At 39.2% G+C, this 13,995-nt stretch overlaps 1 protein-coding gene across 1 annotated transcript in view; it reads left to right on the top strand.

The window, feature by feature from the left end:
* DNAH11 (dynein axonemal heavy chain 11) overlaps positions 1-13,995 on the top strand; it is a 373,548-nt gene that overhangs the window by 245,414 nt on the left and 114,139 nt on the right. The window contains exons 59-61 of the mRNA XM_077996991.1: positions 280-423; positions 1,056-1,238; positions 2,881-2,982. Of these exons, the coding sequence (XP_077853117.1) occupies positions 280-423; positions 1,056-1,238; positions 2,881-2,982 (429 nt within the window). The remainder of the gene's footprint in view (positions 1-279; positions 424-1,055; positions 1,239-2,880; positions 2,983-13,995) is intronic.

The raw sequence follows: 13,995 nt of genomic DNA, 5'->3' as shown, positions 1-13,995 counted from the left end.
GGCAGAGCTCTGCAGGACTGATATATAGATCATTTTTCTTGGAGGCAAGAAAGGGCAGTGATGTCTCCAGAGTATCAGAGAAGTTCCCAGCAAGAATTGAACCTCCTGGAGTTCCAAGGTGGAGTCCCCAGATGGCAAAGAATTGCCAAATTGAGACTCGTTTGATAAGGAGAGTAGGCCACTGAAGACTAGCATGACAACTTACAGAGCTTCACCAGACCTCCCCTAATCCTGTCTGTCTGTCTATGTGTGTGTGCGCACATGCGTATTTTTCTTCAGGTCAACCTCAGTGAGCTGAAAGCCTTTCCCAACCCGCCCATTGCAGTTACCAATGTTACTGCAGCCGTGATGGTCCTTCTGGCTCCTCGGGGAAGAGTGCCCAAAGACCGAAGTTGGAAAGCAGCTAAAGTCTTCATGGGAAAGGTATCAGCGTAGCCTGGCAAGATGAAAACCCTGATAATTTCCATACTGTTTTCAGTACTATGGTTATGCTTAATAGCAAAAGATGTTCAGGTCAGAAGAAATCATCTTCACAGTTGCTGAATGTAATCTACTGTATATGTTCTCTAAACTTACAGTTTTTGTTTGCCAAGTTGGAGGTTAGCTTGGAGTTACGGCATACCTAAGTCAATGCCAGCAGCAGGTGGAAGGTTGCTAATTATTTGCAAAATTATGAAAGCAGTTAAGTGTAGGAGGGAGAAAATTACATGGATTTCTTAGGTTGGAAAAATGTTACTAATGTACAGGAAGGTGAAGCACAGGGGCTTTTTGGTGTGTTTTTGCTTTTTCTTTTCTGCCTGCCTTTTCTTCAAAATGTGAATACCTCCTGTGCTGGGACTGAATATTTTACCCCGGGATAGAAGAGGTTTTAAAAGTGTCCATTGCTAATTCTAACTTCATACTACAAAGACTGAAAAAGTCGAACAGTAGGATAAATGCAGCTTGCCAATTTTGCTTTTGTAATGTGAGTCCTAAAATCTGATTTTAACTTTTGATCTTGGAATTTTCTCTGCAGCCAAAATGGGTTCATTGCCATAAATCTTTTTGCTTTGCAGGTTGATGATTTTTTGCAAGCATTAATGAACTACGACAAAGAGCACATTCCAGAGAACTGTCTAAAAGTGGTGAATGAACAGTATTTGAAAGACCCGGAGTTTAATCCAAACCTGATTCGAACCAAATCTTTTGCAGCAGCTGGCCTCTGTGCCTGGGTCATCAACATCATTAAATTCTATGAGGTATCAATCCTAAATTGAGTGTTTGCAGATGTTATCCACAAAGGGCCACAAACGCATCAATTTCTAGGTCAGCAAAAAGAGTAAAATTTGTTATTTCGTTTTCTGAATAAGGATATATAGTTCGAAGAATAACACATGAGCATGTTAGAGTAAACAGTTATCTACAGGAGGTTATTTGAAATGTTAGAAACTATCTTTTTTTCGGGTAGAGTGATTGGCTGCCTTATATTAAAGAGCAATAAGTAGTTAGATGAAAACTTATATATGAATTTTACTTATTTACATTTAAATATTTAATTCCTGTTGACTTAAAACAACTGCAAATCTGAATTCACCTCAAATTAAATGTGGCCCCTGCTCTCAAAGCAAATATTCAAACCATCTGTATTGTTGACATAGTGAGATAAGGAAATAACCATTTCTTTGCGTTAGTATTTTAATGACAGGTAAGTTTTGTGCCTATATGTGATCTAATCTAAAATTTGTACTTTTCAGCAGTGTAGAGATAGATTATAATTTCATGCATTTATTTATCAAATATTTATCGCCAACCAACTGTATCCCAAGCACTTTGCAGAGCACTTGATCTAATAAGGGAACTATGCATGGCCCACGACTCTGAAGAACTCTCATCTTTGTCTTGGAGGGTCGTATGTTATATTCAAATATGGAATTAGAAAAAGTCAATATAGTCAATTCAATTCCCAAAGTAATTTTCATAAAGCCAGGCTATTTCCTTTATACTGTGGGGCCCACAAGAATAGGACTGTCTTGATCTCTCTCTTTAGTGGAAATCTTCATAAAACAAGAGTTTAGACAGGTTGTGGTTGATGTACAGCCTCTCTCCATAACGAAATGTCTCAGCCCTGTCTTCTACTTGTATAATAGGTGAAAAGACAAGCATAGAGCTTGACTGTGGCTGCATTCTGTCTTATTTTGCTATAAAATGGGAAAGAAAATTTAATTGTCTCCCTCTCTCCCTACCAGCAGAAAAATTTATCCACCTAAATTCTCAGATGGCCCATTCAAACAACGTGTGCTTAAAGTGCTCGGGAACTTAGAAAAGAAAGTGACAATGTGGTTGATGTTGTGTGGATATCTCCCACTCTCTTTTCTGTGTTGAGAATTTTTCCACAGTTATTTTCTGCCTTAAAGGCTAGACATGATCTCGGCTTTGGCTATGGTTTCTGCACGATGTAATTTCTAGTAATATGAGGAGTATCTTCACATTTTATGATAAATTGATTTTAGTATCTTAATGGTGTTTGACTTACATCACATTTTATGCAAGTACTTGTAACTCTAAGGTCCAGATGAAATAAGTAAAATAATGGTGGACCAGAGACAATGTGGAAGGCTATGTGGATTGTGCTCTGCCTTTAGGTGGCACCATGTCTGAAAAATAACAGACTAGGTGTGGTGGCATACACCTGTAATCCCAGCACTTTGGGAGACTGAGGTGGGAGGACCCCTTGAGCCCCAGAGTTTAAAACCAGTTTAAGCAACATGAGAAGACCCCATCTCAATAAAAAAAGAGAAATTGCTAGGTGAATTAGAGATTTTAATTATAAAGCATCCATCCTATCTAGGACTGAATGATTACTTACCCTCCTTATATCTTTATGAATTCATGAATTTTCAGGTCTACTGTGATGTGGAGCCAAAACGCCAAGCATTAGCCCAAGCAAACTTAGAACTGGCTGCAGCAACTGAAAAACTAGAGGCTATCAGGAAAAAGCTTGTGGTAAGTGCAAACTATGACATTGAAATGGTTCCCAAGAGGTGGTCCCTGCCTCCACCTTAGGATTCCACCCTCAGACAGCACCTTATCTGAGCCCTATCAAGCACAAAGGAATTCGATCTTCCATGAGTGTATTTCCTTATATAGCATTCAGTAGGTATTTCTTATCTGCTCTATGCTAGACACTGAACTGGGAAAGTGCAAATGTTCATGGTTTCTACAGCTGAGAAACATTTGCAGTCTGATAGCGGAAAGGGGAGGGCAGTACACAGTGATTCCAGGCAAGTCTTCTGGAGTCAGACTATCTGGCTTATATCTTGGCTCCACTGTTTACTGTTGCATCCCGTACAAGGTAGTTAACTTCTCTGAGCCTCTGTTTTCTCATCTGCGAAATAGGTATTATGATAATAAGCTTTTCTTTCTTTCTTGCGTTCGTTCGTTCGTTCCTTCCTTCCTTCCTTCCTTCCTTCCCTCCTTCTTTTCCTTTTCTTTTCTTTTTCTCTTTCTCTCTTTCCTTCCTTCCTTTTTTTCTTTCTTTCTTTTCTTTTCCCCTCCCTGCCTCCCTTCCTTCTTTTTATTTTAAGTTCCAGGGTGGATGTGCAGATTTGTTATGCAGGTAAATGTGTGCCATGGTGGTTTGCTGCACCTATCAACCCATCACCTGGGTATTAAACCTATCATGCATTAGCTATTATTCCTGAGTAGCATCCATTTCTCAGATAGAACTGTGGGGATTAAATAAGAGTAATTCATATTAAGAATTTACCATGGTACTTGGCACATAGTAAGAGCTTCGAAAATATTTTTGGCCAGGCGCGGTGGCTCACGCCTGTAATCCCAGCACTTTGGGAGGCCGAGGTGGGTGGATCACGCAGTCAGGAGATTGAGACAATCCTGGTTAACATGGTGAAACCCCGTCTCTACTAAAAATACAAAAAAGAAAAAAAATTAGCTGGACATGTGGGTATGGTAGTGGGCACCTGCAGTCCCAGCTACTCCAGAGGCTGAGGCAGGAGAATGGCGTGAACCCGGGAGGCGGAGCGTGCAGTGAGCCGAGATCGCGCTACTGCACTGCAGCCTGAGCGAGACTCCATCTCAAAAAAAAAAAGAAAATATTTTCAATGAATATTATATGTACTACTAAATACCACTACTGTTTTTACAAATATGTAAACCAGTCATCCTAGTCCAGAATTATCTCTATATGTGTCTATATACAGAACATACCAAAAAGTACTGAGCCCAAAGAAATTAGAGGAAGTTGCTTAGTGAAGGTGGGTTGACATGGGCTTTAGATGTTGCTTAGGAACCACCAGGATAACTAGGATGGGAAAGGTTTTCCTGACAGAAAGCAAGGAAAAGAGGGAAGGAGCAGTTGGGACACTTGAAGAGTCCAGCAGGCCAGAGCCCTGCAATGAAGGTTTTGGAGAGTACAGGGAATCATGAAAAATGAACTTGCAAAGGTGAGCGTAGGCTTTCTTTGCCTTTCATGCTACAGAATTTAAATTTTATCTGATTGGTGACACTGAGCCTTTGAAAGATTTTAACAAGTTAATGATACAACTGAAGTGAATCGATGCTGGAAGAAGAAAAGAACCTAGAGGCAGGCAGACAAGTGAGAAAGCCACTGCTGTGGATCCCGTTAGAACCTCAGCTCAGGCAGGAGCAGCCATGATGGAGGGAGGGAGATACGCTCAGGCCTGGCTGATGGGATACAGAGAGATGGGAGGAATACAGGAGCAGGATGAGGAGCGTGAGGTGCCTGGCAGGGCAGCATGGAGGACAGCCAGCAGAGCGATGAGGCGGCACAACCCTGGCAGCTTACAGAAACCCCTGGAGCTTCAGTTTCTCATCTGTCAAGTAGTGGTAACAGAAACTACCTCTCAAGGTGGCCATGTGTGATTTGGGGCTACCCAGCATCCAGTCTGCCAACTTTGAGTGAAAACAGCTTGATTTTCTTTAGGGAAGAATCTCTCCGCATTGGATGCACTCAGGCGAGGCTTTTAACAGGAATGACCTTGCCTTTTCAAGCTAAGGACTCGATATATGATCCAACCTTTCCCAACTTGATCCCCCCTCTCTGGAGTTTGAGTCGTGAGCAAAAGGAATAAAAGACTGAAAACAGAATCCATAACATTGCAGAGATAATGTCCTGATGAGACTTGTAAACAGCTCCTGCTCCCAAGACTCTCTGGGACACCTTGATGCCTATATGTGGTTCTCAGCCTTTCTTGCCCTCCTAAGAGCTCCCCCATCTACTTCTGGCAAGCTCCCTTCAGCTTAAATTAGCTAGAAGTGGTCTCCATCATTCCCACCTATGATTCCTGATGCATTAAGATACTATTTAGTGTGCAGCACACGATAGACACTTCATAAATCTTAGTTCCCACCCTCTTCTTACAGAAAAATCCATATGTAAGTGTGCAGCAGTCATGACTGGAGTTTGAGAGAAAAGCCTGGGTCAGGAGTATATATTTGGGAATGGTTGGTGTATTCATCTGTTCTCGCATTGCTATAAAGAAATACCTGAGACTGGGTAACTTATAAAGAAAGGGGTTTAATTGGCCCGTGATTCTACAGGCTATACAGAAAGCATCACAGTTCCTGCTTTGGGTGGGGCCTTAGGAAACTTTCAACCATGGCAGAAAGCAAAGGAGAATCAGGCATCTTACGTGGCAGAAGCAGGAGTGAGAGATGGGGAGGGGCTTTTAAATGACTAAATCTCACGAGAACTCACTCACTGTCATGAGGACAGTACCAAGAGGATGGTACTAAACCATTCATGGGGTGCTAAGCATCCTCATGATCCGATTGCCTCCCACCAGGCCCCACTACCAACATTAAGGATTACAATTCGACTTGGGATTTGATGGGGACAGAGATTCAAACCATGCTAGTTGGTGTAAAGATCATGTGTGTAGAAATATTGCCTAATGAAAATGTGAAGATTAAGAAGCAATGGGAACTTAGGGTAGACCTCATAGAGGATGCTTCTAACTCAAAGTAAATCCTGCCATTGGTCCCTGAGGAGGTAAACTCGGCAGCCACTGCAGTCTAGAATATGGTGCCCAGAGTGGCCAGGCAGCCAGGCCGGGCTTCCTATAGAATGGGGTTTGAATTTGACCTGCTTATGGCTGGGGCCACTACTTGGCAACTTGGCAATAAAAATAAGGTGAAGGACATTTTCTAACAGCACCTCCAAGATTTCAGGGCAAGTTATCAAAAGCAGAGGAATAAGATCAACTTGTCAGAGCAGAGCCCAAGGCATTGACTGATTTCTCGAATATACCAGAAAGGGCTTAAATTGCCACTCTCGTTTTGACCTTCAATAATTACAATGCATCTTTTTATGACATTATTTTAATAAGATGGTTAACAGTCCCAAAAGCTCTCTCCTTACAAGATGGATAATTTCAGCCCCTCTCATAATAATGCACTCCCTCTTATCTTTTAAGGCTCCTGTTTCTAATAGGCCCTCCTGACCACCACTCCCTGGCCAGGTGACCTGACCATCCCCTCCTCTCTCTCCAGGAAGGGCATATTCCTGCTGTAGCATGAAGCATACTGTTCAATGAATATCTGGTGACTGGTAAAAGAAAAGTGGGCAACAACAACTGCTGGTTTAGACAAGTTTAGAATAAACATATTAATTTTGTAGAAATTACCTTTGTTCATTAGTCAAAATTCTCCCTTTCAACTTAACTAAAACCTTTAGAAAATGTTATCTATTCTTAATGGTTTCATATCAATATTAGAAGTAATTAAATGTTTATAGGAAAAATATGAGGATACTTAAGACAACCATAGAGTTAACCATACAGTTAATACTTTCTGTGGTTACAGAACTAGTAATCCTTTGGACGTAGCCTGCAACTGGCTGAAAAGAATTATTCATACCAATTATTTTCAGAGATCTACAATTTAAACAGAAGTTTACATATTAATAAGCCTCAGAACTAACTTTTCGAATACGGAGAAAAGGAGCACAAAGTAATAATCAAAATAGCTTTATGAAGAGTGGGTCACCTCGGTCCCCCTACCAAGAGTGGATTTGGTATGAATATGACAAAACCTCTGGCTGTAGTTCCCCCCAAGGTTTAAGTCTCTACCAAGGCCATGTGGCTGGTTATGCTAAGGACAAGGTACCTTTGAATAGTTTCTGCCTGTTGGGATGCAGTCAGATAAAGGTTTGAGCACATGTGAAGGTATAATTTTTGCTAGCTTTGCCTTCATTTGCTCCAGCCTCTTGTTTCTCCTCCTCCATGAACTTTCCCTCCTGCTGATCTTATGCCTCCTGTTGCCTTCTTGCCTCACAAAGCCAGGATATGCCTGATTTCAGCATCTATGCTGCAATGGAAATTCATTCATACCAGTGGGCTGATCTCTATGTATTTGTTCTTTTGAGGCTTTGTTTCTAAATTCAGACTAAAAGAAGGCTTCATATTGAAGTGAAAAAAAAATTGCTGAGCTGGGTGGAACAAAGACAATCATGTCTTGCAAACATACAGGGCCTAAGGCTTACTCTAAATAAAATCCAAATTCAGTCTCTTTAGGGCAGTGTTTCTCAAAGTGTGTTCCCTGACCAGCAGTGTCAATGTCACCTGGAAACTTATTAGACATACTGATTCTCAGATCTAATCCCTGACCTGCTGAATCAGAAACTCTGGTGGTGAAGCCCAGGAACCTTGGTTTTAACAAGCACTTTGAGTGGTTCTGATGAATGTTCAAGTTTGAGAACCATTGGTTTAGGGTTTCTGGTGCACTCAAATCCTTGGGCCAAGTCCCTCCTTCCTCACTCTATTTATTTCTAGAAACTGAGAGGCCAGAGTCTGTCAAGAACTGTGAAGGCACCAACATTTTACCCTACTTGCAAACTAACAAGTTAGTCTGCCACAGTTTCATGGATGATGGAAGAAGACATGAGACTCGTAGGTCAGAGACCAAAGGATTTCATTACTCACAGCACAGCAAGGAGACTGAGCTTCGTGTTCATACCAGTTCCGCTTACCTCCCAAGTCCTATGGGAATGATGCAAAGAAGACAGGTGGATGCTACATACACAGTGGGTTTATGTCATGGATGAGAAATCCCAAGCTTAGGAAACTCCAGGATAAAGAGAACCACAGGCAAACCTCCTGAACCTTTGCCCCAGATGGAAACATTATCTTTGGTATTGTGGTTAGGTAACAAAGCTGTCTCCTACTTCCAGGGAAACAACATCTCTGTCTTTCAAGCCCGTGATCTATCCAAATATGGTTAGATTATCCAGAACAAGAGCTGCCATTTCTTCTTCACAAGAGGCACAGAAACAAAGGAAACTGTGGTCTCCCAACACCCAGCTCCTTTTCCCAACTTTATGAAGGGAACTGATATAAGTCATTTTATACCTTAGCTCTGTGTGTATTTAGGTCATTCTGTTTCAATCTTGAAGGGCTGTGCATCTCAGTGTGGAGCTAGGAGGTATTTCCTGTGAAGCAACAGAGTCACTAATGTCACTTTCTATAGAGACTTATACAGCTACCACATATCCTATTCTGTTTCCAGTGCCCAAATAAAAAACATAGGCAAAACCTCTATTCTTCCTCAAACTGGAGAGCTAGTCACCAAAGTCTGGTAAATTTAACTCCCAAAGTAGAGGTCATCCATATTAGTGTGCAGAAAAAGACACCCAAGGAGCTTATAAAATACAGTTTTCTAGACGCCACACAAGTACAAACTCTGATTCTGAAGTTTTCAACTGGGGGCTCCAGAATCTGAATTTTAATTAAGAATTCCAGAAGATCCCAATGCTAGTAGGTCAGGAGATTTCACTCTAAGAAATCACTGTTAAGGCTGTCTTGTGTATCTATCTCAATCTCTTTGGCCCTGCCATCTTCTGATTTATAATGAATTGGATTCATGTTAATTTGGATTGCTAAAATAACCTCCTCACTGATTGCCCTAGTGCCAGTCTCTTGTCCTTTCAAATGAACTTTTATACAGTACAAATTCTACCCTATCACTTGGATGTAAAAAACATATTCCATTCAGCCAATACCATCCTCTTGGTAAAACTGTTATTGAACCAGGCATGTTTTGCCCATCACACAGTTTGCCAATCACTGAGACAATGAGTTTTGCAGCAGAGAAAGGGTTTATTCACAAGGCAGCAAAGTGAGGAAATGGGAGAACAAGTTGCACATCTACTTCCTTTAATACGGGTTTTAGGGATATTTATGAGATAAAGAAGCAGGATGGTCTATGATGGGAAGGTGATTGGAGGTAAGGAAAAGTGAGGTAATTGGCAGTCTTCACAAGCATAGTCAGAATTTATGGCTCTTCGTGGACACAAGTTCAGAACATGGCAGTGTTAGCATGATCTGAGGGTGGAGTTTTGGGCCCAGTGATGTCAAAAGGCCACCCATCAGGCACTCATGCAAGCCCAGATGAATGATAGGGAGGCTCAGCCAGTTTGAACTGGGCAAGAGTGGACTCCAGGTCCCTGAAAAACAATCATTAGTGTGGTGACCTATACATCACAGATGTTATCTATAAGGAAGCTAGTGGGAATTTAGATATATATTATTCAGCCATGTGACTTTTAGCTATATAGGATTTTTTAATCAACAAAAAGCAAGTGATTAAAAACAAGTGAGGCAAGTAAAGTTTGGTGGACCTAGTCAGGTTAGACCATGGTTTCAAAATGCTATCTCATTTAGTATGTTGTCGTTGTCATCATCGTCGTCGTCATTGTCGTCGTCGTCATCATCATCATCATAGCTAACACTTAAAGGACTCCTGCTCTGTGCCAGATGCAAATCTAAGCATACAGTGATTTAATAGAGTCATCTTCAAAACCCTTAAGAAGAAGGAACTGTTTCAGCTCCAGTTTATAGATGAACATCACAAGGAGGAAGATAGAGCTGGAACTGGAGCAAGGGCAGTCTGCCATGATGGGTGACTGTTACTCTATACCAGATAACCAAATTTCTTATGTAAATCATAACTATATTAGGCTTTGTAGGCCAGGAGTCAATGTTCTCAACTCTTTTTTAAAAACTTTATTTAGCTAGCTAATTCATGAGCTAGCTTGGACATATTCTGCTACCTTTTTAAATTGATGCATAATGTATATATTTTGGGATACATGATATTTTGATATATTCATACAGTCTGTAATGATCAAATCAGGGCAATTGGGACATTGATCACCACAAATATTTATCCTTCTTTATTTTGGGAGCATTCTAATTCCTCTCCTCCTGCTGTTGTCAACTATGCAACAAATTATTCTTAACTATAGTCCCCCTACTATATTATCAAATACTAGATCTTATTTTTTCTAACTATGTACCCATTAATCAACCTCTTTTTATCCCTCACCTCCTCCTACACTTACCAGGCTCTGATAACCATCAGTCAGCTCTCTACCTCCATGAGATCCACTTTTTTAGCTCCCACATATGAGTGAGAACATATAGTATTTATCATTCTGTGCCTGGCTTATTTCACTTTGCATAATGACCTCCAATTCTATCCGTGTTTGCAAATGACAGGATTTCATTTTTTAATGGCTAAATAATATTCCATTGTGTCAGTATACAACATTTTCTTATCCATCCATTGAGGGGCATTTAGGTTCATTCCACATCTTGGATATTATGAACAGTGTTACAATAAACATGGAAGCACAGATATCTTTTTAATATGATGATTTCCTTTCTTTTACATGTTCTTTCTCCACATACTCACTGGCATCCATTATTTTTTGTGTTTTTGATAAGAGTTATTTTACCTGGGGTAAAATGATATCTCACTGTGATTTTGATTTGCATTTCCCTGATTATTAGTGATGTTCAGCATTTTTTGTATACCTGTTAGCCTTTTTGGTATCTTCTTTTGAAAAATATCTCCTCAGATCTTTTGCCCATTTTTAAATCAGGTTATTTGTTGTTTTACTGTTCCGTTATTTGAATTCCTTATATATTCCAGATATTAACCCCATGTCAGATACATACTTTGCAAATACTTTTGCCTACTCTGTGGGTTGTCTTTTCACTTTGATTACTTCCTTTGCTATGTGATCTTAATATGATCCCATTTGTCTCCTTCTTCTTTTGCTGCCTATGCTTTTGAGGTCTTACAGTGGAAATTTTTGCCCAGACCAATGTCCTGAAGCATTTCCCTAATGTTTTCTTCTAGTAGTTTTACAGTTTTAAATCTTGGATTTAAGACTTTAAACCATTTTTATTTGATTTTTGTGTATGGTGAGAGATAGGGGTCTAATCTCACTTTCTGTATGTGGTTATCTAATTTTCTCTCTACCATATATTGAGGAGACTGTCCTTTTCTCAGTGTATGTTCTTTATGCCTTTGGCAAAAATTAATTGGCTGTTCCATCCTGCTGCATTGGTCTATGTGTCTGTTTTGTGCCAGTACCATGCTGGTTTGGTTATTATGGCTTTATAGTATACTTTGAAATCATAGAGTGTGAGTCCTCCAGCTTCATTCTTTTTGCTCAAGATTGCTTGACTATTTGGAGTCTTCTGTGGTTCTGTATGAATTTTAGGGTGGTGGTCCTATTTCTGTGAAGAATGTCATTGGTATTTTGATAGGAATTGTGTTGACCCTTTAGATTGCTTTGGGTAGTATGGACATTTTAACTGTATTCTTCTAACCTATAAGCATAGGATACTTTTCCATTTTTGTGTCTCCTCTTCAATTTCTTTTATCAAAATTTTGCAGTTTTTCCTGTAGAGCTATTTTATTTCTTTGATCGAATTTATTACAGGTATTTTATATTTTTTGTAGCTGTTTTAAATGGGATTGTTTTCTTGATTTCTTTTTGAGACTGTTCATTGTTGGTGTGTAGAAATGTCAATGTATGTTGATTTTGTATCCTTCAACTTTACTAACAGTTTTTTTGTGAATTATTTAGGTTTTTCTCGGAATAAGATCAGGTCATCTGTAAACAAGACTAATTTGACTTCTTCCTTTCCAACGTAGATGTCCTTTGTTTCATTCTCTTGCCTAAGTGCTCTGGCTAGAACTTCCAGTACTAGGTTGAATAAAAGTGGTGAAAATGTCCTGTGTTATTTCACATCTTAGAGAAAAGGAATTCCATTTTTCTGCATTAAGTGTGATGTTAGCTGTGACTTTGTCATATATGGCCTTTTTTGTGTTGAAGTATGTGCCTTCCATAGCCAGTTTGTTGAGCATTTTTATCATAAAGGGATACTGAATTTTGTTGAGTGTTTTTTTAGCATCTATTAAAATGATCATACAGTTTTTGTTCTTTATTCTCTTAATAAGATGTATTACATTTACTCATTTGCATATGGACTGTTCTTGTATCCCTGGGTTGAATCCCATGTGGTCATGCTGAATAATCTTTTCAATGGGTGTTGTATTCAGTTTGCTAGTATTTTGTTGAGAATTTTTGCATCTGTCTTCATCTGAGATACTGACTATAGTTTTTTGTTGTGTTCTTGTCTAGTTTTGGTGTCAGGTAATCCTGGTCTCATCAAATGAGTGTGGAAGTATTCCCTCTTCAATTTTTTGAAAAAGTTTGAGTAGAATTGGTATTATTCAATTGTTTGGTAGAATTCAACAGTAAAGCCATTAGGTCCTCGGGTTTTCTTGATGGACATTTTTTTATTATTGCTTCAATCTCATTACTCATTACTGGTTTGTTCAGATTTTCTATTTCTTCATGGTTCAATCGTGGTAGATTGTATATGTGTAGGAATTTATTTATTTCTTGTAGGTTTTCCAATATGTTGGCATGTACATGTTAATAATAGTTTCTAATGATCCTTCATATTTCTGTGGTATCAGTTGTTATATATACATTTTCATTTATTATTTTATTTGGGTCTTCTCTCCTTTTTTTTTCTTTATAGGTTAGCTGGTTTTGTTTATCTTTTCAAAAAATGAACTTTTCATTTCATTGATATTTTGTGTTTTTTAATCTCAGTCATTTACTTATGCTCTGATTTTTCTTATTTCTTTCCTTCTAAAAATTTTGGGTTTGATTTGTTCTTGCTATTTTAGTTCCTTGAGGTGTATCATTAGGTTTGTTATTTTAATTTTTTTATTTTTCTATGTAGGCATTTGATGTATTGCTGTAAACTTCTCTCTTAGTATTGCTTTTGCTGTATTCCATAGACTGAATATGTTGGGTTTCCATATTAATTTGTCTCAAAAAATTTTTAAATTTCCTTCTTAATGTCATTGACCCACTGAGTAGGAGCATGTTTAACTTTCCTGTGTTCGTATAGTTGCCAAAGCTCCTCTTTTTTAAAAAAAAAAAAATTTTTTTTTATTATTATACGTTAAGTCCTAGAGTACATGTGCATAACGTGCTCTTGTTATTGATTTCTAGTTTTATTCCATTGTGATCAGAAAAGGTACTTGATATGATTTTTACTTTTTTGAATTTGTTGAGACTTGTTTTGTGGGCTAATATGTGGTCAGTTCTGGAGAATGTTCCATGTGCTGATGAAAAGAACTTGTCAGGCCGGGCACAGTGGCTCACGCCTATAATCCCAGCACTTTGGGAGGCTGAGGTGGGCGGATCACAAGGTCAGGAGATAGAGACCATCCTGGCCAACGTGGTGAAACCCCATCTCTACTAAAAATACAAAAATTAGCTGGGCGTGGTGGCACGTGCTTGTAGTCCCAGCTACTCAGGAGGCTGAGGCAGGAGAATCGCTTGAAGCCAGGAGGCGGAGGCTGCAGTGAGCCGAGATCATGCCATTGCACACCAGCCTGGGTGACAGAGTGAGACTCTGTCTCAAAAAAAGAAAAGAATTTGTATTCTGCAGCTGTTCAATGAAATGTTCTATAAATGTCACTTAGACGTATGTGATCTAGTGTTTAGTTTATCATTGATGTTTCTTTGTTGATTTCATGTCTGGATGATCTGTCTATTAATGAGGGTGGGGTGTTGAAGTCCCCTACTATTACTGTATTTCAGTCTATCTCTCCACTTAGATCTGTTCATGTTTACTATATATACTTTTTTCTTTGAACAAG

Source organism: Macaca mulatta, chromosome 3 (genome assembly GCF_049350105.2).
Source record: "Macaca mulatta isolate MMU2019108-1 chromosome 3, T2T-MMU8v2.0, whole genome shotgun sequence".
NCBI classification, from domain to species: domain Eukaryota; kingdom Metazoa; phylum Chordata; class Mammalia; order Primates; family Cercopithecidae; genus Macaca; species Macaca mulatta.
This window is presented reverse-complemented; position numbering and strand designations above follow the sequence as displayed.